We start from the raw sequence: 22,628 nt of genomic DNA on the forward strand, positions 1-22,628 counted from the left end.
ATTTATTTTGCTTTAATTTATACTTTTAATTTGTTTTAGTTTTTTTGTTTACTTTTTGTAGTTTTTTCCTTAACTATTTAAGTAGTTTAAAATGGTAAATAGCACTTTCTTGATGTCTAGATTCAATATTTTTAATATTGGTTGAAATATAAAACCAAGCCTGTTTGAAGGTTCTATCATTGCTTAAGTGTTTGTCTAATATTTAAGGCATTTGTGACTCGATATGCGTTCACTCACTTCCTTTTGGTCTCACAGAAGAGAGTAAAAGCAGGTGGTGTTTTTTAGGGCTATTTTTAGTGCTTCAGGTCAATTTCAACTGGAGGGAGCAGTCATAATAATCTTTGCTTGATTTGACTGGTGTATTAATTCATCTCGAACTGAATTGAAAAATATTCCAGATTATGTTTTCAGTGTCATTTTTTTTCCCCTTAAACTTTAGTATCGGGTAAACATTTGGGCAGCACTTTATTTTAAAATCCTTTTCCACTTATTAGTTAACAATAACTAATATCATTTGATCATTCGTAACCACGTTAAGCATGTTTTCAACCACTAGATGTCATTAGTGAGACTTCTGAACGGTAGTGCTGAAAGATCTCCTGCGAGTTTGTGTGACTTTGAAAAGAAGTGTTTTTTTATTATCATCATCATCATCATTATTATTATAAAAAGCTTCAGAGGATGGCTGCATAAACAGCTTAGACTAGTCTTAAATCTATAAATGACTGTTTGCATAACATTGATGGTGTAATTTGATATTGATTAGAAAGATTAACTTTTACACTGTAAAATGTGCTGGGTTGCACATAAAACCTTCATGTTGTCCCATCGATTAAGTCAACTAAAAAGAAATGAAAATAATTCCTATTGTTAAATGAATGATAGTCCAATGAAGTAATATAACTTAATTTATGCTATAAAATATATACTTTTTAAATAAATAAAAACATTTATGTATATGTTTAAACATTTTTAAAATGAGAAACAATTAAGAAATATAAATATTTCTAATTGTAGGTCGTTTTTGTGACAACTTATTAGTTTTTTGTTCAATCCACTTAAATTTGTAAACAATAATAATAAGTTAACTTAATTCCTTCATGTTGTCCCAACACAAATCAGTTGTGTGAAACTCAGCATTTGTTTTACCGTGTGCTTTAATTTCGAATGAATTATTTATGTTGAAATAAATAGTGGATGTTTATAACATGAACTCCAAAAAAATTACATATACAGTGCTCAGCATATATAAGCACACCCCTCACAAATCTCTCTTTTAAATTCATATTTTTAATAGGAAGCTATACAATATTATATTTGTGCATACTGAAGCCAAATCTGGAGCTTCTCTAACAAAATAACTTACGATAACGGTCCAAAAACTAATACAGCTAAATTTATATCTTATAGAAAAATATTAAATACAAATAAAAAACTGTAAACATTTAGTTTAAGTTTTGTAGGTTGTAATTTTTTTTTTTACCAATTTTGGCTTGAATTTAATTGTATTATCTATTATCCACCTCAATGTCCAACCTTAAATCAACGTCTAATAATGTTACAGCTTGATGATATGTGGACGTTTCCACCATGACGTCTATCAGATGTTGGATTTCGGTTGTCATACCTGACGAATAGATGTCAGCATTTGACGTCAATATGACGTTGGTTTATGATGCTGACTTGACATTGGATTTTGGTCACTTTCTAACACAACCTAAAATCAACCAAATATCAACGTCATTTGACGTTGTTATTTTGACACCAAAATAATGTCCTTAAAATTTGGGTCACCTGACATCACAACCTAAATCTAACCTAATATTAATGTCTTCTGACGTTGTGTGCCTGCTGGGCAATAACTAAATGCACTACAGAATGTTACGTTTACACACATTCACAAATTACATGTAAACGCATCAGCTTTTTACAGCGTAATACTCACTACTCGCTACTCTTGAGTACATTTGAAAGGGCTACTTTTTACTCATACTTTGAGTAATATTTACAACAGATACTTTTACTCGCACTACTTTTTTAGGCAAGTAAGGGTACTTTTTTTCTGTAGTCTTTCCATCACTGGTCATTGATAATGTTGCATTGTTTTTGCCACATGTTATAAGCTGTCAAACAGCATGTGTAGGCCTATATGTTTTTCCTGCAAATAAATCACAAATTGTGACGTGTTGCAAAACATTTGCATTCTGGGTTTAATTGATGACGTCACCAACAACTAGTCGACGTCGACTTAACTTTGATAACACAAAAGTCGACTTACAAAAACTAGTCCTTCAGCCAATAGTTTACATAAATTACCTCAGGGGGCTTTGGTGCAAAATGGCTCATTCTGTAGATATAGATGAACAGATCTGTTTCTTCGCTATTGAAGCGTTCAGTTTTTCTGCTTACAAAGTCCACCATGTAAATAGCGAATATGACATGGCACAATCGCAACTTATTCATAAAGCGAAAGAGGGAAGGAAGGAAGACAACTAATTGGTTTAATGCACGTTATACCCAATACACACCCACATCTCATTAAAAATATAAGGACAACCATTTTAGACCCATTTAGTTTTTCCCATTCTTACAATTGCAAAAATCCATTTCTAAATACAGTTGAAGTCAGAGTTATTAGCCCCCCTGAATTATTAGCCCCCTTGTTTATTTTTTTTCCCCAATTTCTGTTTAACAGTGAGAAGATTTTTTCAACACATTTCTAAACATAATAGTTTTAATAACTCATCTCTAATAACTGATTTATTTTATCTTTGTTATGATGACAGTAAATAATATTTGACTAGATATTTTATACAGACACTTCTATACAGTTTAAAGTGACATTTAAAGACTTAACTAGGTTAACTAGGCAGGATAGAGTGATTAGGCAAGTTATTGTATAATGATGGTTTGTTCTGTAGACAGTCGAAAACAAATATAGCATAAAGGGGCTAATAATATTGACCTTAAAATGGTGTTTAAAAAATAAAAAAATATGAAAATAACAATTTGTCAAAAAGTGAATTGGACTGCATTGCCTTTACTTCTCTCTTAGCAAGACGCTTGATCCTAATCAATTGGAAGCAATCATTTCCCCCTTCTTTTAAACAGTGGGCCAATGATGTGTTGCATTTCATTAGTTTGGAAAAAATAAGACTCAGTTTAAATGGTTCCGGGTCCAAGTTCACTGCCATGTGGCGTCCTTTCAGAATTTATTTCCAAAGCCAAATGTAACTGTAACTGGACAAAATGATACTGATGCTGTCAGGTTTTGCTTATACTGATGTTGTCTTCATTGTATTTTATTTTTTGTCTTTGTTTATATGTACACAATGCTAAAGCACTGTTTATATTTATGTTGTGTTAGTTATGTCGATTAATGTATGTTTCTCGACTACTTAAATAAAAAAGGGAGGAAAAAAAAAATTAAAAACTGCTTTTAATCTAGCTGAAATAAAACAAATAAGACTTTCTCCAGAAGAAAAAATATTATCAGACATACTGTGAAAATTTCCTTGCTCTGTTAAACATCACTTGGGAAATATTTTTTAAAAATAATTCAAAGGGGGGCTAATAATTCTGACTTCAGCTGTATGTTTGGTGATTAAAATGTCATTTTAAGAAATAAATGTTTAATAAATCTGTTTAGTTTAAATACACCAGAATACATTGCCTATATTCACTGAGAAATAGAGAAAAATATTCATTTTCAAAATGGAGTGTACTCATATTTACTGTATGCCACCATTTTAAAAAGGAAATCTTCCTAACATTGTACTAAATAAAATCTATCATCATCTTCCACCGAATCAAGAAACCAAACCTAATCTTACCTGACATTTTTAAATTTTTCGAGTGAACAACTAAGCAACTAATAGTGTCCCGCTGTCCTCATCCTAGCTGTTAAACTATTTAATACCCTATAAGCACCAAATCAGTGTCACTCCTGATCATTTTCCAGCAGTTGTAAATGCATTAAAAATGCTCCCAGACATAAATGATTGCCCTCTCTCTGTGTATATATATTTCCCCCTCACTCTCTATTAATCTCCTTTTCACAAATAGAGGCCAAAAGAGGCTCAGCCAGCTGGATGAGATTATCTTTTTTCTTCTCCTTCTGATTAGAAATGAACGTCATCACACCCCCCTAAAACACGCAATTGTACCATCCTGTCACTAAGCCCCGCCCCTCTCCCTCCGCTAAGCCCCGCCCCCTCCCTCCCTCCCTCATATAAGGACGGCTCAAGCACAGAGTGAGGCAGAAAAAGCAGAGGTCACATAGATAAGAACAGGCAGGGGAGGAAGAAAAAAAACCCGCCGGCGGATCTGAGAGAGACAAATCACTGAGAAAGTCAAGGAGAAAAGCTTGTGTGGTGGTGTGCGAGTGTGTTTGCGTGTATGTACTGTTCTGACAGGCATAGGTAGATTCCTGGGATATTTTTTTTGAGGGTGATAGAGGACGAAAGCGCATTATGGATCATTCGAGTCCCTTGGAGGGCCCCGTGGAACCCAAGGAAAGGAGGAAAATCCAGTTTGCAGTCCCAGCGACGGAACCCACCCAGCTGGACCCGCGGCAGGTTGAGATGGTACGACTTTGACACACAAACACAGATAAATGCCATTCATGAGTCTTCTGGGCCCTGAACTAGTTTACAGTGATGAAAGTAGTTTGAGGGGACTTGAAAGTGTGGAGGAGGATTGTTACTGAATTCACTGAAACTGTTAGGATGTTAGGAATGTGCTTGGGTTGTGTTTTAGGGGAAACGTCAGATGGGGGAGCATAAGATGATGAGGTTTTTGTTGTTGCATGTCTTGGTTATTTATTATTTTAATGAGATTGTTGTTTAGTCTATATATTTTACATTTAAATAATCAATAAAAAGTGTAAAATAATGTCAAATTTAAAGTATAAATAGCCTAGTGGTTAGCGCCTCGGCATATGGTGCAGTAGCACGTCAGGGCGTCCCGAGTTCGAATCCTGGCTCGAGGACATTTCCCTACCCTATACTCTCTCTCTCTCTCTCTCTCTCTCTCTCCAACTTCGCTTCCTGTCTAAATACTGTCCGATCAAATAAAGGCAAAAAGGCTAAAAATAAATCTTTAAAAATAAATAAATAAATAAAAATAAACACAATTGTTATATGAATGATTATCTAATGAAGTAATTATACTTATATAAAACGCTATAAAATGGCATAAAAACTTTATATATTTTTTAATTAAATAAAAAAAATAAATGTAAATATTTTAAAACTTATTTTTTTATAAAAAGGAATAAAAATATTATTTATTAGACAACTTTTCTTGTATTTTTTTGGAATTTTTTTAGTATTTTATTTATGTTTGTAAATTTTTGTAAATTTAGGTAGTTATGTGTTTATTTTTGTTATATTCTGTCATTTTATTGACTTACGTCTTTAATTTGTTTTATTTTTAGTACTTTTATTACATCTTACATTACTGAATTCTTTGAGGAATGTAATCTAATAAAGTAATAGAACTTCATTTACTCTATAAAATGGCATAAAATGTTTGTATCTTTTTTAATTAAATAAAAAGTAATTGTAAATAATTATAAATTAAATTTTTATAAATAAAAAATTATTATAAAAGAACTTATTGTATTTTTTTGTATTTTATTTATGTTTTGAAAATTTTAGTAAATGTAGGAGGTTATTATTATTATTATTTTGTTATATTGTGTAATTTTATTAACTTACGTCTTTGATTTGTTTTATTTTTAGTACTTTTGTTCCATCTTACATTACTGTTACTGAATTCTTTGAGGAATGTAATCTAATAAAGTAATATAACTTCATTTACTCCATAAAATGGCATAAAATGTTTGTATATTTTTAATTAAATAAAAAGTGAATGTAAATAATTATAAATTAAATCAATAAAATTTTTATAAATAAAAATTAATTATAAAAAAACTTATTGTATTTTTGTATTTTATGTTTTGAAAATTTTAGTAAATGTAGGAGGTTATTATTATTATTATTTGTTAAATTCTGTCATTTTATTAACTCACGTCTTTAATTTGTTTTATTTTTAGTACTTTTGTTCCATCTTACATTACTGTTACTGAATTCTTTGAGGAATGTGCTTGGGTTGTGTTTTAGGGGAAAAGTCAGATGGGGGAGCAGAAGATGATGAGGTTTTTGTTGAGTTGTGTGTCTTTTTATTGTTTATTTCTTATTTTAATGAGATTATTATTTAGTCTTTTTGTTTTAAGTTAAAATATTGAATAAACATGTAAAATAGTGTCAAAATAAAAAATATAAATACAACCTTTTAAATAAAAAGTATAAAGTATTCTTAAAAAGAGATCAAAATAAACACAATTGTAATATGAATAATAATCTAATGAAGTAATATAACCTAATTTACACTATAGAATGGCATAAAGATCTTATATATTTTTAACTAAATAAAATTGCAAATGTAAATATTTTTTACATTTTTTAAATAAGAAATAATTAAGAAATAAAAATATTAATGATTAAAAAAACTTTTCCTATTGATTTTTTGGGAATTTGTATTTTAATTATGTTTGTTAGTTATGTATTTATTTGTTATATTCTGTCATTTTATCAGCTTATGTCTTTAATTTGTTTTATTTTTAGTACTTTTATTACATCTTACATTAGATTCAGACATCAAATGTTTTCATTTAAATGCATTCAGGAGTCTTCTGGGCCCTGAACTAGTTTATAGTGATGAAAGTAGTTTGAGGGGACTTTAAAGTGTGGAGGAGGATTGTTACTGAATTCTTTGAGGAATGTGTTTGGGTTGTGTTTTGGGGCAAAAGTCATAAGACGATGAGGTTTTAGTTTTGTTGTTGTTGCATTGTCATGTTATTTAGTTGTATGTCTTTAATGTAAAAACTTCTGTTGATTTAATGTTTATTATTTTAGTGAGATTATTGTTAAGTCTTTTTATTTTAAGTTGAATTATTGAATAAAAATGTCAAATAATGTCAACATTAAAATATAAATACAAGCTTTTAAGTATAAAGTATTTCTAAAAAGAGATGAAAATAATGCTAATCTAATGACGTAATCTAACTTCATTTACTCTATAAAATGGCATCAAATGTTTCTATATATTTTTTAATTAAATAAAAACGTGAATGTAAATATTTATAAACTTTTTTAAATGAGAAAGATTAAGAAATAAAAATATTAATTATTAGAAAACCAATATTATTTCTATTTATTTTTCTGATTTTAGGTAGTTATTATTAAGATTTATACAATTGTTTCCTTCTGTCATTTTATTAACATATGCTTTTAATTTTTGTTTTATTATTTATTCATTTTATTACATTTTACTTTAGTTGAGCATTTCTATTTATTTCTAATTAATTTTTAGTGGTTTTTCACCTTTTGGGATAGGATAATGGTGGAGAGACAGGAAAGTATTGGGAGCAGAGAGAGGGGAAGGGTCGGCACAGGACCACGAGCTGGGAATCGAACTCGGGTGATCACCATGCCTTATGTTGATGCACTTAATCTTATTTTAATCATCAAAAACATTTAATAAAATAGGACTCACCATTGACTGTAAAATCTATAAAAAAATCCATGTGGAACATGGAAAGCATGATTATAATGTAAAAGTACCAAATTAAATTTTAATGATCTGAAAAGTAAATGTGCTTGAGTGTGAATGTGAGTGTATGGGTGTTTCCCAGTACTGGGTCGCGGTTGGAAGGCATCCATTGTGTGAAACATATGCTGGATAAGTTGGCGGTTCATTCCGCTGTGGTGACCCCTGATGAATAAAGGGACTAAGCTGAAGGAAAATGAATGAAAGAATGAATACAACTTAAGTATAAAGTACTCCCAAAAAGAGATGAAAAAAGGTAAAATAAGAAAATCATTATTAAATATTAAGAAAATTGTTGTATGAATAATAATCTAATGACGTAATATAACTTCATTTACACTAAAAAATGGCATAAAATGTTTATATATATTTTTAATTAAATAAAAACGTGAATGTATATGTGTGTGCATGGGTGTTTCCCAGTACTGGGTTGCAGCTGGAAAGGGCATCTGCCGTGTAAAATATATGCTGGAATAATTGGTGGTTCATTCCGCCGTGGCGACCCCTGATGAATAAAGGGACTAATGTTAATGTATATATTTTTAAACCTTTCTTTAAATGAGAAACTATTAAGAAATAAAAATATTAATAAATAAAATGTCATTAATTTTAAATGTTATGTAGTTCTTATTAGGATTTATATAATTATTATAAATATTTATATTATTGTTACCTTCTGTCATTTTATTAGCTTAATTTGCTTTCATCTTTAGTCATTTTATTACGTCTTTAGAGACATTTTAATCTTTTATTCAGCATTTTCATCCATCATTTCAGCTTCATTTTAATCAGCATACACATTGAATTAAAAAAGACTGACCATTGATTGTTAAATCTATTAAATAATCTAGATGATAGACTTGGGAATATGGGAAGTGTGCTTAAAACATCCAAAAACCAAACTTAATTTTAATGGTCTGAAGAGCAGGCTGTGTTTTCTTCATGATGAATATTATTTCTCCATTATTCTTTTAATTCTGGGGTCAGATGTGACCTGGAGATACGTTTGCCCTGCACACTCACTGAGCACGCTCATAAAATCCAAAGTTTTAAGGCTATAAATCTGTCCTGGAAATGGTAAACGGTGTGTGACCTGAAAAGGGCTGAGTTCTGGCTACAGGACGTGGTTTTATAGCTTGAGCATACACTGCGCTCATGTGCCTGTTTCGAAGTCCGCTATTGATTTTGGCCTTCGGTTGCTTTGCACATATATTTTTGAGATAAAGTGGTGCATCGACATTGTGCGTTTGTCTCTTTTCTGGATCTCTGAGAGTGCAGATGCAGTGTGTGTGTGTTGTTCTGGACCACTTCCTCGTCCTGTTGGTGTTGTAATTTTAGTCTTAACAAAGTGGGTCGGAGAGCTGTTCTGTACTGCGCTGCTGCTGCAGAGACAGGCCAGATTCATCCTCAGGAGACACCAGTTAAAAAGGTGAGCACAAGAGAAAGGCCAACGCTTCTGCGCTCCAAAAACTCTTCATATAAACAGTTATGAACAAGTTTAGAGAGTGATCATTAAGATCCAGGCATCATTAAGTAAGATCACAAATAGAGAAGTTTTGATAAATGTCCTGGGTTTGGATTTACGCAATTTGTGTAGAAATACTCCGAAAGGTGAACGAAATGCACTGAAATAAATGTTGATTTATTTATTAGGGATTGTGGCTCATATGATGACTTAAAGTGGTTCAATATTTAAGTTAAATATGTTTACTTAGAGCCGCGCACATTCTCCTATCAGGTTTGTTTTTATAGATCGCTACTTTTCCTTTCCTACTTTCGCTACTACCATGTTTTTTAAATGAGACATCAGGTCACTTCAGCTTTAAGGGGGTCACACACCAGATGCGACGCGCCATGCATTTTAGAATTCTAAACATACATTTCTATCAGGGCACGCACCCCGGCACCGCAAGTCATCGCCATCTTGTGGTGGCCAACTGTCAACCATCTTTGCTCTGCTCACTATGACAGTCTAATGGCCGCTGAACCTTTGAAATTATATATTTAACAGATATTTTAAAATAGGCTCTATCTTTATAAATAAACTCCATGGTTGCAATGTAAACTACCACATTCTCACCTAAAAAAGCCTTAGAAGTACATTATGTTGTCCAACAGCTGCAATATTTGTCAAACTGTCGTGAGTCTATTCCTCTGCTGTCACTATATTATAAGAGACTTGCTTTGTTTATCAATCAAGTGGATGTCTTTAGATTTGCATTGTAAGCTTTTTAAAAGTTTAAACGTTATTATTTTTGTTTTAAGTTTTTTTTTGTTACTATACTCTCAAAATAGTTCAGTATAAATTTACAGATTTTTATTTGATACAAAATTCTGCTCAGATTTACTCTGTAAAAAAATCAGGTTTTTTTGCTAGTTCTGAAAAGGTTTTTATTTTAAAACAACTGAAATTAACCACATCATTGATCAACTAAAAGCATTTTTTTTAACCTATTTAAAGAGCGTGTTAGAGATATATGCCTATATATGCATGTACATGTTGCTTATTACACACAGGGATGCACAACCGCACACAAACATCTTTAAACATTAAAAATGAAAGGATTAAAACGTAAAAGATTATAATTGCGTACATAAATTACCTCCGTACTCCAGGCTGGGGGTTGAGCTAACGAGTCACCTTGTAAAAATTAGATGTTAAGAAACAGCAACATGGAGCAGCTAAATATAATTTAATAAATTTAATATAATTAATTTTTTTATATAAACGGCCCTGGGAGTAAGTAAGTACACTACTTCAGGGGGCTTTGGTGGATTCTGGTTCATTCTGTAGATGCTCTGCGGGCTTTTACACTCAGGCGTAATGCAAGTGGTTTTTTTTTTTTTGTTGGGGTTTTTTTTTTTTTTTTTTTGATAGTTTCAACCTGCCGCATCTATCATTTTCACGTCCTGCTCTATGTTGTTTAAATTGCAAATGCGTCTATGCCCAATTGTGCATGCTGTTCTGAAAAAGACATCTATTAAGGCGTATTGTTGACCTGCTGTTATTTTGAAACAACTGAAATAACCACGTCATTGAGCATGGGACAATAACCGTTTTCAAGGTGTACCGCGGTTTAGAAAAGTCAAGGTTTTGAAACCGCCAAAGTTGTCTTTAATATCTTTCCTAAGGTGTTTGTAAAATTTTTTATTTCAATTTTTTTTTAGGATACAGTATCTCCAGCAGAAATGATATCCAAAGATGCCATTTTAAACTGTAAAGAAATCTGTGTTTTTGAAACTAATGAAAACAGATGTGTTTACTGCTTCAAAATATCATAAATCTTTCAAAAAATAGAATATATTGTTTTCAAAGGGAGAAAAAGTTTTTGTTTTACCGTGATATTTTTATCCAAGGTTATCATACCATCAGAATCTTAGACCAGCCCATGCCTAGTTAGAGATATGTGCCTATATATGCATGTACATGTTGCTTATTACACACACAGGGATGCACAGCAGCACACAAACATCTTACATATTAAAAATAAAATAATTAAAATGGGTGGGTGCACCGATTGTTTTTCCCATCTTAAAATTGCAAAAGTGGAATGAGACATGACAAAATTGAACCTGCTTTAGACTATGTGTTCATATTGTTGAAATAGAGCCCATACTTCCACTTTACTCAAGAGTGTTAGAATGTGCTATAAAAGTTATATGAAAGTAGTAGAAATGGCTGCTGTGCTGTTTTTTTTTTTTTTTTATTAATAATGATATTAATTCTTCCATTCTAAAGGCCAGCTGAAGATCTGTAAGAGTTTGTCAGGCTAGTTTGTTTGGCTCATCAGGCTTGGAGGGAGTTTGCCCGATTCATCATGTAGAATCAGTGCCAGCCTTAAGTTAAAGAGAGCGCTCTGATTGGCTGTACAGATAAGAATCTGCGCATGAGAGCAAAAAATGAAGTGATGAAACTAAGCAAACAATGCAAATCTAGAGGGACTACAAAGAAGCTGGCTGTCATTTTGTCGCACTACCTAAATATTTCCAAACTATTTGAATTATCAGATATACACTCACTGCACACTTTATTAGGTACACCTATCCAACTGCTTGTTAATGCAAATTTCTAATCAGCCAATCGCATGACAGTAACTCAGTGCATTTAAGCATGTAGACATGGTCAAGATGATGTGCTGCAGTTCAAACTGAGCATCAGAATTTGCACAAGCAAATCCCTCTGTTGTGAGCGAGAACTCCTGTGGAAATGGTACATAAATATTGCTTTGTTTATGGTTTGGATGTGTGCAGCACTAGTTCTGGGCCCTGTTTCAGAAAGGAGGTTAAGTGAAAACCCTGAAATGAGAGAAACTCTGGGTTTTCCATTTCAAAATGGCAGGTATGTCAAACTGGAGAAAGCAGGGTAAGTCAAGCCTGTTTCTGAAAGAGAGGTAACATTAACTCAGTTACCGTTGTAACTTACTTTGTGAACCTAACCTGGTCAGGAGCAGGTTTTATTCTCTAAACTCTGAGTTTCTGTCAGTCTCCTCCCCTTTTTTAAAGACGAAGCTGTATTTCTCGCCTTAGCCTTACGTTTCCACCCACTTATTTCAATGCTCATTTTTGATGTGCACATAGAAAACGATTGATGGAAGCGTCATGATGCACATGACTTTTCAAAATACGCATAAAAAACATATGCTCATATCTGAGAAGCGAACTCAACTTTTATTCGATAAGAAAAGATGCGCATAAACTACGATGGAAACACTTTTACTGAACAAATTCCAGTATGTGCATTTAAAAAAGGTTTGTTATAAGAGATGATGATGGAAAATGTATGTGAATGGACAAATCAGCAGGCTGAGCACACTGTAAACCATCTGAAATGTTGTTTTGGTCATTCTAAAACGCCTTACCGTTTCAGTATTATATTATTAATGACCTCGAGAGCGTCTGGAGCGTGTCAGGAGCGTCTGTTCTCCGCGTTTCATGGCTTCAAACGCCACCACGCGTTCATTGTGTGTCAGTATTGTCTTCTGAGGCGCAAGTACATTTATTAAATAAAGAAAAGATTGACGCAGATTCTTCTACCGCAGTAAATTTAGTTTTTACTGTTGATATTTGGTGCCAGTTAATCAGTTAAAGTGATTGTTCTCTTTGATTCATTGGACGGAAATGCTTTATTCGCACATCTTTTATGCGATATTCCAGTTTTGCAGATAAATTTAATTAATATCTTTAGATGGAAACATAGCTATTGCCAACATTTCAGTCACACAAAGAACAAAGTCACGTACGAGAATGGCTTGTCCTTTTTTTAAATGAGAAATTAGCTTAAATTCACAGATCTTTAACATGTACTGTTACTAGAATATAAGAGATTATTATTCGTTCTCAAAACAATTGTTTAGTTCTGCTTAGATTCTAAAAGTCATATCAACCTTTACCACTCGATCAATAAAAAAGGCAGACACACACAAGTGCATCTTTAAATCTATTAAAACTGATCAATGTGTATGAAAGTGGGAACGTGTGTCAAATTTTTAAAAACGTCACACATAACATTACTTATTACTTACTTATTATATACTATAAATAATATATTATATTACTTAAGTTTGATACTTATTTAAATACTTTAAATGTAAAATTACGCATTTGAGCAGCTTTTTTCACGCTGTCTCTGTTTCACCGATGCAGTGGTGTTGCTTTTTCAAAATATATGCTCATATTTGCTATATCTTTACACAAGCACATCAAGTTCAGCTGGAGAAAGAAATGCTGATCTCTTTTTTCAGATGTTGCCATAGTCACTCATAATGTCTGCGCTCTATTAATAATGCCTTTTTATAGTCACGGTGTGCGCGCTTAACTCTGAGTTGGTCTACTCAATGTTGATTGACCCAACTCAGATCAGCTGTTCTTAAACCGAAAACTCAGAGTTTTTAATCTCTCTGTAAATCAAGTTTAAGTTTAAACTCCGAGTTGGTTGAACCTCCTTACTGAAACAGGCGCCTGGTTTCCCTTTGTGGAATGACAATACAGACGCTGCCACCTGCAGGTTTGGAGAGAAACAGTCTCACATCTTCGTCTTCAGCAGTTAAGTCCAGCTTAAATTGCGTTCCTGACACCACAGTTGTTATAATGATAGTGGTGTTTGAAAAAGGAGGCGTTTACAATATCAGTTAAAGCATAGTTCACCCAAAAATGAGAATTTGCTGTTTCTTTACTCTCCCTCCTTCTTCAGAACAATGAAGTAGATCTTTAGCTGGAATTGCAGTTCTTGGCGATTCATTAAATGAGACTCGGCAACTGCCAGTACTTTGAGAGTCAAAACGCATGCAGGCAAAACAAAAATGTGGGTCAAATGTAGTCATGCACAAACCATTCATAGCTAAGTTTACTTTAATACTAGATCAACAATTGTTTTGCCTGTATGGGGTTTGTTGGCTGTTAGTCATTAACTTGCGTTTTATTAATCAATAAAGACAATGATTTCAGCTAAAACTCACCTGTAATGTCTGTAAAAAGCCCACTACTATCCTGAATGCAGGTAAATGAATAGAACTTACATTTTGGGGTGAACTGTCCCTTTAAAACTGTATGAATCTATATTTTCAGTCTGATCTTTTGAGTCCTTATTTTGAGTCATTTTGAGTCTGAATGGTTTGTTTACAGTGTGAAAAGTCACAGAACTTCCTTTTTCCTTTTGCATAAACAGTTGCTTTAAAATCAAATCGTTTTCTGAATGGGAAACATTTGTGTTGTGAAGATTACATCCTCTGTGTTTTGTGTTTTTTGTCCTGTGTTGAAAGGAAGCTGCTGCTTCACTCAAGCATGTGCTGTGCTTGTTAATGTCAGACTGAATGAATGAATGGATGGGCTGCATGTGGTTCCAGTATTGGCAAGCAGCAATGGAGCTACATGAACAGAACCTGGCCCTCATGTTCTCCAGCGTGATGTTATGAGAGCATCTCGAGCATTATTTGACTGATCAAAAAGTATGTCTAAACATTCAGTCTTAAAACACAGACGTTTCCCAAAATCTTTTGATGATGTGTTCATCAGCTTCTTCTTCCTTAATTGTATTCTGTAGCGCATGATGGAAACGGTCCAGCAGCGTCTGTGGAACAGCTTGAGTTTTTTTTTTCTGTCCTGGCTCTGGTAACCAACTAAAACTTCCAGCCATGCTTCAAACTAATAGTATGCAGCCAAGCAGTGCATCAGATGCTATCATACATTTATTATAGGGAGTATAATTACATTTTTTTATTATAAACCTGGGTTAAACACATCTTAGCTTAATTTTTATTACAAATGTATAGTTAAAAAAAAATCTAGCTCACAAATGTGAAAAAAATTAAACCGTAAACTCGGTATATTTAGAGAAATAGTTTCTCCAGCTGAATGACTTGAGCCAGGTCAAGCTGTGTGAATGTTTTACGGACATCTATCTGCAGTTAAAACCTTAAGCCATGATGTCTGATTTTTTAATTCTGTGCTATAATAGAAAATTTACTATATTTATACTTTTTTATCTGACATACCACATCAATGTGCCTTTTACAAGATGTAAAACAAGTCCATAAAGTGTATATATAAAGTTTCAGCTCAAAATATCACAGTAATGATGTTTTATAACTCTTTAAAACGGACCCTTTTAAGATTTGATCCTAATAGACCCATTTTGGTAGCTGGCTCTTTAAATTCAAATGAGATTGCGCTCTTTCCAAAAGAGGGCGGAGCTGCAAATTCCTATGTGTCTGCATAGTGGCAGATTCAAAAACAAGACTAACGTCCTATGCTAATAAGGGACAGATCGTAACTAATGGGCGGGGCTTTCCCCCTCTGATGACACGTACAAAGGAAGGCTTTGATCTTAATTGTGTCGTTTTGGTGACTGTCGCTTTAAATTCAAATGAGATTGTGCTCTTTTTTTAAAAAGAGGGCGGAGCTGCAGGTTCCTTTGTGTCAGCATAGTGGCAGATTTGAAAACAAGACTAACGTCCTATGCTAATAAGGGAGAGATCGTAACTAATGGGCGGGGCTTTCCCCCTCTGATGACACGTAAGGCTTTGATCTTAATTGTGTCGTTTTGGTGACTGTCGCTTTAAATGAGATTGTGCTCTTTTATTAAAAGAGGGCGGAGCTGTAAATTCATATGTGTCAGCATAGTGGCAGATTTGAAAACAAGACTAACGTCCTATGCTAATAAGGGAGAGATCGTAACGAATGGGCGGGGCTTTCCCCCTCTGATGACACGTACAAAGGAAGGCTTTGATCTTAATTGTGTCGTTTTGGTGACTGTCGCTTTAAATTCAAATGAGATTGTGCTCTTTTTTAAAAAGAGGGCGGAGCTGCAGATTCCTTTGTGTCAGCATAGTGGCAGATTTGAAAACAAGACTAACGTCCTATGCTAATAAGGAAGAGATCGTAACTAATGGGCGGGGGTTTCCCCCTCTGATGGCACGTAAGGCTTTGATCTTAATTGTGTTGTTTTGGTGACTGTCGCTTTAAATGAGATTGTGCTCTTTTTTTTAAAAGAGGGCAGAGCTGTAAATTCATATGTGTCAGCATAGTGACAGATTTGAAAACAAGACTAACGTCCTATGCTAATAAGAGAGAGATTGTAACTAATGGGCGGGGCTTTCCCCCTCTGATGACACGTAAGGCTTTGATCTTAATTGTGTCGTTTTGGTGACTGTCGCTTTAAATTCAAATGAGATTGTGCTCTTTTTAAAAGAGGGCGGAGCTACAAATGCCTATGCGTCACCATAGTGTCAGATTTAAAAACAAGACTGAAGCTGCCGTCACACTGGGCTTTGTGTGTGCCAAATTCTGTCGTGCGGCACTGCGAAGAGGGGCGGGATTAAACAAGATGATTAGACATTTAAAAAAGTGAGCGATCGGTCCATGTTTTAAATTTCTATGCAGAGAGGTCCTGATTTGATCCTCGATTGGTCTCACGCAGTCAAGTGATGCGATTTCGCAGGTCAGAGTTCACCAAGCTTGAACTTTGCACGGCAGTGAGCTGCAAAACTTAACGCATGACCCTGCGTTTCCGGTCTGACGCATTCGTGTGCGTATGAATGGAAGTCTATGGGAGGAAAAGTCCAGTGTGACCGCAGCTTGACTTCCGATGCTAATGAGGGAGAGATCACCACTAAAGGGCGGGGTTTTCCCTGTCTGATGACACGTACAAAGGGAGAATGTCAGTGTTTCTGCAGACTGTTTTTATAAAGTGTGATTATAAAATAATTAAATAAATAAATGTTTACTATTGGGAGCTGATTATATTCACAGACTGTAAACACACAACTTGTTTTTAATGGTGTGTTAAAATAAGGATATATAATTTCATATTAAGTTCTGCACATGCAGAGGTTAAAACAAATATTTATATGTGTTCATTCATACTCGACCAAAAAAAACAAACATTTTTGGTTGAAATACATTTGCACTTGCACTAAATTTAGTTTGTTGTAAATCAGTGCTGTTCTTTTGATCTTTGTTATTAATATTGATAATAATAAAAAAGAGCATATTATAATTATTTCAGCAAAATTTTGACACCAAAAAAGTACAATTTTGCAGATTTTCTTTTTTAATGGAAAAAAACAGCAGTGATGTTGCATTTTTAGGTGTATTTGCATACTAAATATAGTTTATTTTAGTTTTAACTTTAATTTAGTGTTAACAATATTCATGTTTTTTTTAATGAAAATCATGCCTTGGTCACACTTAAATAAATTAAATGAACATCTCTACGGTCTAGTTACATACTACAGGCCTCATGAGAATAATGTTAAAATTAAATTAAAGATATTTAAAAAAAAAAAAAGCTTTATGTTATACAATTTTGAAATTTTACCTCATTTAAATCATTTTAAAAGGATTGTACAGTCCGCATGAACTGGAAGCTGCGACAGTTTTTTAATAATTTGTAATATTGTGATGCAGTTCCTTGAGAAACGTAATATTAAATGAGAAAACAGTGGGTGTGGCTTGTTGTTGTTTTTTACTGTGAGTACAGCTGATTGGGTGTAGTAAAGTAGGCATTTCATTCAGAAAGATCTGGAAAAGGGTTTAGAGAGAGATATTACAAACTAACAGACTCCTCCTCACCATTTCTGTTTGTTGTCAAAACTGACAGCTGGAGGGGGAGTGGTTAAGTATGTTAGCCACGCCCAATATCTCAGACAGACCTAATCTGACAATTTAACTGAAAACAAACAGGATGTTTAGATTTCAATGAAAGATAACAAGGCCAAACCATTTTTTTCTTAATGACATGCAGAGATGAATTGTTCAAAACAAAACTAGAAATGTGAGCAAACAATATCAATATGGTTAGTTTTGATTTTGTTTTGTACTTTAGTTACTCTTTAGAAACGCAGTAAAAGGCTCATTTCCGTGCGTCACTATACGGACACACAAAGGACTTGGACGGGGTTGTGTGCCACTTCTTAACTTCATATATTAACTGAAAAAAATCAGGGTTGTTTCTTCACCGGCCTACTTTTTATAATTGCCTGCAAACCTTCAGCTACTTTTGTAACAAGGACCTGGGAAGGACAGAGATCATTGAAGATGTTGAGTGTGAACTATAATGACCCATATCAGTAACTTATAAACGCCCATCAGTAACATTCGTCTTCACTAAAACACACACTATATGAAGTATACCTGACGCTAATGCAGACTGTGGCCTCTATAAACAGCGGGATGTTTAAGTTTAGACGTCCCGAAGGGGATAAAACACCCAGGGATCTTCATCAGCCTAGATCGGAGTTTCATTATCAGGCTAAAATCAACCTCTGTTAAACACATTTAGAAAAAAGATATTTGGTTAAATGGAAACACTAACACTTAGTAACGTTAGTGTAAAAATGGACAGCGTGTCCTAGTTTGCTTCTTATTCAATTATGTCATGAGTACAACTACTGTTTTTTTTTGTAATACTTGTCGTGTAGCAATTTGCCACATATATTTTGACAACAATAGCAACCATCTGTATTTTTTTCCAACACAGGCTCAATGGGAAAATGTGCCATGGGATACGTTTTTTAGAACCAAGAAATATGTGCTTGCGCATACACATGAAAGAATTTTGTCTGTAAAACCAATGCTATGGGTGGTGCTTACCTTCATATGAACGGATTTTTAGGCACGACTGGCTTGCTTGGTTGCGATGAAGGACAGTTTCAGAAACCGAAGAAAATGAAACCCAAAAAAAGCAGTGTGAGATTTTGGCAGAAGCATCCACCCTCGATGGTTTTCTCTCATAGTTTGCTTTTGAAAACACGACTGATTGGTTTAATCTTAAAGAAACACTCAATGTTTTTTTTTTTTTTTTAAAAAGGCTCTAGAGTCTCCTAGAGTTAAACAGTTGACTTGAACAATTTTTGAATCTATTCAGTCAATTTCATTAGCGTAGCTTAGCATAATTCATTGAATCAGGTTAGACCATTAGCATTTCATTCAAAAAAAAAGTCACCGGGGTTCGAGTCTGAAGAAGGAGTTTCAGAAACCAAGGAAAACGAAACCCAAAAAAGCAGTGTGAGATTATGGTAGAACCATCCAGCCGCGATGGTTTTCTCTCCTAGTTTGCTTTTGAAAACACTATTGGTTGGTTTAATCTTAATAAAACATTCAACTTTTTTTGAAAAAGGCAGTCTCCGAGAGGTAAACAGATGACTTGAACCCACTTGAATCCATTCAGCCAATTTCATTAGCTTAGCTTAGCATAATTCATTGAATCCGGTTAGACCATTAGCATTTCGTAAAAAAATAAAATAAAATAAAAAATCACCACCATGAGTCATGAGAGCAGACCGGGGTTCGAGTCCAAGAAGGGAAGTTTCAGAAACCAAGGAAAACAAAACCCAAAAAAGCAGTGCGCGATCGTGGTAGAAGCATACAGCCACGATGGCTTTTCTCTTCTAGTTTGCTTTTGAAAACACGATCGGTTGGTTTAATCTTAAAGAAACGCTCAACTTTTTTTGAAAAAGGCTCTAGAGCAGGGGTGTCCAAACTCAGTCCTGGAAGGCTAAAGTCTCCAGGACTGAGTTTGGACACCCTTGCTCTAGAGTCAACTAGAGTTAAACAGTTGACTTGAACCATTTTAGAATCCATTCAGTCAATTTCATTAGCGTAGCTTAGCATAATTCATTGAATCGGGTTAGACCATTAGCATTTCATTAAAAAAAAAAATCACCACCATGAGAGCAGACCGGGGTTCGAGTCTGAAGAAGGAGTTTCAGAAACCAAGGAAAACGAAACCCAAAAAAGCAGTGTGAGATTATGGTAGAAGCATCCAGCTTTGATGGTTTTCTCTCCTAGTTTGCTTTTGAAAACACGACTGATTGGTTTAATCTTAAAGAAACTTTCAACGTTTTTTTTTTTTTAAAGGCTCTAGAGTCTCCTAGAGTTAAACAGTTGACTTGAACCATTTTAGAATCCATTCAGTCGATTTCATTAGCGTAGCTTAGCATAATTCATTGAATCGGGTTAGATCATTAGCATTTCATTAAAAAAAAAATCACCACCATGGGAGCAGACCGGGGTTCGAGTCTGAAGAAGGAGTTTCAGAAACCAAGGAAAACGAAACCCAAAAAAGCAGTGTGAGATTATGGTAGAAGCATCCAGCCGCGATGGTTTTCTCTCCTAGTTTGCTTTTGAAAACACTATTGGTTGGTTTAATCTTAATGAAACATTCAACTTTTTTTGAAAAAGGCAGTCTCCTAGAGTTAAACAGATGACTTGAACCATTTTTTAATCCGTTCAGCCAATTTCATTAGCTTAGCTTAGCATAATTCATTGAATCCGGTTAGACCATTAGCATTTTGCTTTTGAAAACACTACCGGTTGGTTTAATCTTAAGGAAACGCTCAACTTTTTTTGAAAAAGGCTCTAAAGCAGGGGTGTCCAAACTCAGTCCTGGAAGGCTAAAGTCTCCAGGACACCAGCCCACCAGGACTGAGTTTGGACACCCTTGCTCTAGAGTCAGCTAGAGATAAACAGTTGACTTGAACCATTTTTTAATTCATTCAGTGGATTTTATTAGCTTAGCTTAGCATAATTCATTGAATCGGGTTAGACCATTAGCGTTTCGTTAAAAAAAATCACCACCATGAGACATGAGAGCAGACCGGGGTTCGAGTCTGACGAACGACAGTTTTAGAAACCAAATAAAACAAAGCTAAAAAAATGTGAGAGATCCCAGTAGAAGCATCCAGCCGCGATGGCTTTTCTCATCTGGTTTGCTTTTGAAAACACTATTGGTTGGTTTAATCTTAATGAAACGTTCAACTTTTTTTTGAAAAAGGCAGTCTCCTAGAGTTAAACAGATGACTTGAACCATTTTTGAATCCGTTCAGCCAATTTCATTAGCTTAGCTTAGCATAATTCATTGAATCCGGTTAGACCATTAGCATTTCGTAAAAAACCATGCCATGAGAGCAGACCGGGGTTCGAGTCCAACGAAGGGAAGTTTCAGAAACCAAGGAAAACAAAAACCAAAAAAGCAGTGCGTGATCGTGGTATAAGCATACAGCCACGATGGCTTTTCTCTTCTAGTTTGCTTTTGAAAACACTACCGGTTGGTTTAATCTTAAGGAAACGCTCAACTTTTTTTGAAAAAGGCTCTAAAGCAGGGGTGTCCAAACTCAGTCCTGGAAGGCTAAAGTCTCCAGGACACCAGCCCACCAGGACTGAGTTTGGACACCCTTGCTCTAGAGTCAACCAGAGTTAAACAGTTGACTTGAACCATTTTTTAATTCATTCAGTGGATTTCATTAGCTTAGCTTAGCATAATTAATTGAATCGGGTTAGACCGTTAGCATTTCGTTAAAAAAAATCATCACCATGAGCCATGAGAGCAGACCGGGGTTCGAGTCTGACGAAGGACAGTTTTAGAAACCAAATAAAACAAAGCTAAAAAAATGTGAGAGATCCCAGTAGAAGCATCCAGCCACGATGGCTTTTCTCTTCTAGTTTGCTTTTGAAAACAATGTTGGTTGGGTTTAGAGTAAGGGGTGGGTGCATCAGTATCATAATGCATCATAATGTCACATATGAGGAAATGTGCCCTAGTAATGTATTTGAGATTGTGAAAAAATGGACATGGGTTGCTTTTTTTCTTAGTTAAAAATGGTGTAAATATTCAAAACTTTTGTTTTAGTCAAGATTTATAAAGATTGACTATATATAGATTTTTTTTAGTTTTTGAGCAACACAAAAAATTACCTCAAAAATTACACAGTCTCCCCTATCATAAGTATATAATAATGGAAATGGACAAAATTTTCAGTCATCTAGGCCAGTGGTTCCCAAAGTAGGGTTGGGACCCCCTGGAGGGTGGTGGGATAATGACAGGTGGTCACTAGGTGATTTCCAAAAGTCAAATAAATTTTATTAAACTATTATAATTACTGTATGTTATCAAGAATCCACAGAAGATAAAATAGTAGTCAGTAGTTACATAAAAAAGCAACAACATGCAAATAAAAGCCATCAGCCTTTAAATTGTATGTTTACGCTAGATTAACAACACAGTAATAGCGTCAGTTGCAGCAGATTGATTTTATAGCAACCAGGTTAAACTTTCTGACACCTTTATAAAATCAAATTAAATACAAGCAATCAAATACATTAACAATGAATACAGGCCACAACTGAACATTGAGGATGATCTAAGAGTGGCGGTCTCCAAAAGTAAACCAAGAATAGACTTGTGCTGAAAACATTGTGTCCACTAGTCTCATTAGAGGAGGTTAATATTAAATTAAACTAATTAATAAATGACTGTATAAATTCTACCCTATGGTTATTAGACTGTTGCACTTTTTTGTGTTGTCAATATGCTTGTGTTTATATAGGCCTATTGTGTGTGTAACATTTGTATATTTATAACCACCTCTAGGCTATAACTGCCATATAAATTTCATTTAATTTATGTGTTTTTGTATGTGTGTGTCTGTGATAATTGTCATATAACAATTTGCTACATATATTTCGACAACAACAAGAAAGAAAACAATTCCTCAGTAAACAATTGTGTAAATGATGAT

The 22,628-nt window shown here is 34.1% G+C and overlaps 1 protein-coding gene across 1 annotated transcript in view; it reads left to right on the forward strand.

Annotated features, from left to right (window-relative positions):
• The first annotated feature begins 4,267 nt into the window (after positions 1 to 4,267).
• Positions 4,268 to 22,628, forward strand: part of ppp1r1b (protein phosphatase 1, regulatory (inhibitor) subunit 1B) — a 62,832-nt gene continuing 44,471 nt past the window's right edge. The window contains exon 1 of the mRNA XM_056480027.1: positions 4,268 to 4,586. Within this exon, the coding sequence (XP_056336002.1) occupies positions 4,473 to 4,586 (114 nt within the window). The 5' untranslated portion in view covers positions 4,268 to 4,472. The remainder of the gene's footprint in view (positions 4,587 to 22,628) is intronic.

The sequence above is a fragment of the Danio aesculapii genome, chromosome 19 (genome assembly GCF_903798145.1).
Source record: "Danio aesculapii chromosome 19, fDanAes4.1, whole genome shotgun sequence".
In the NCBI taxonomy this organism is placed as follows: domain Eukaryota; kingdom Metazoa; phylum Chordata; class Actinopteri; order Cypriniformes; family Danionidae; genus Danio; species Danio aesculapii.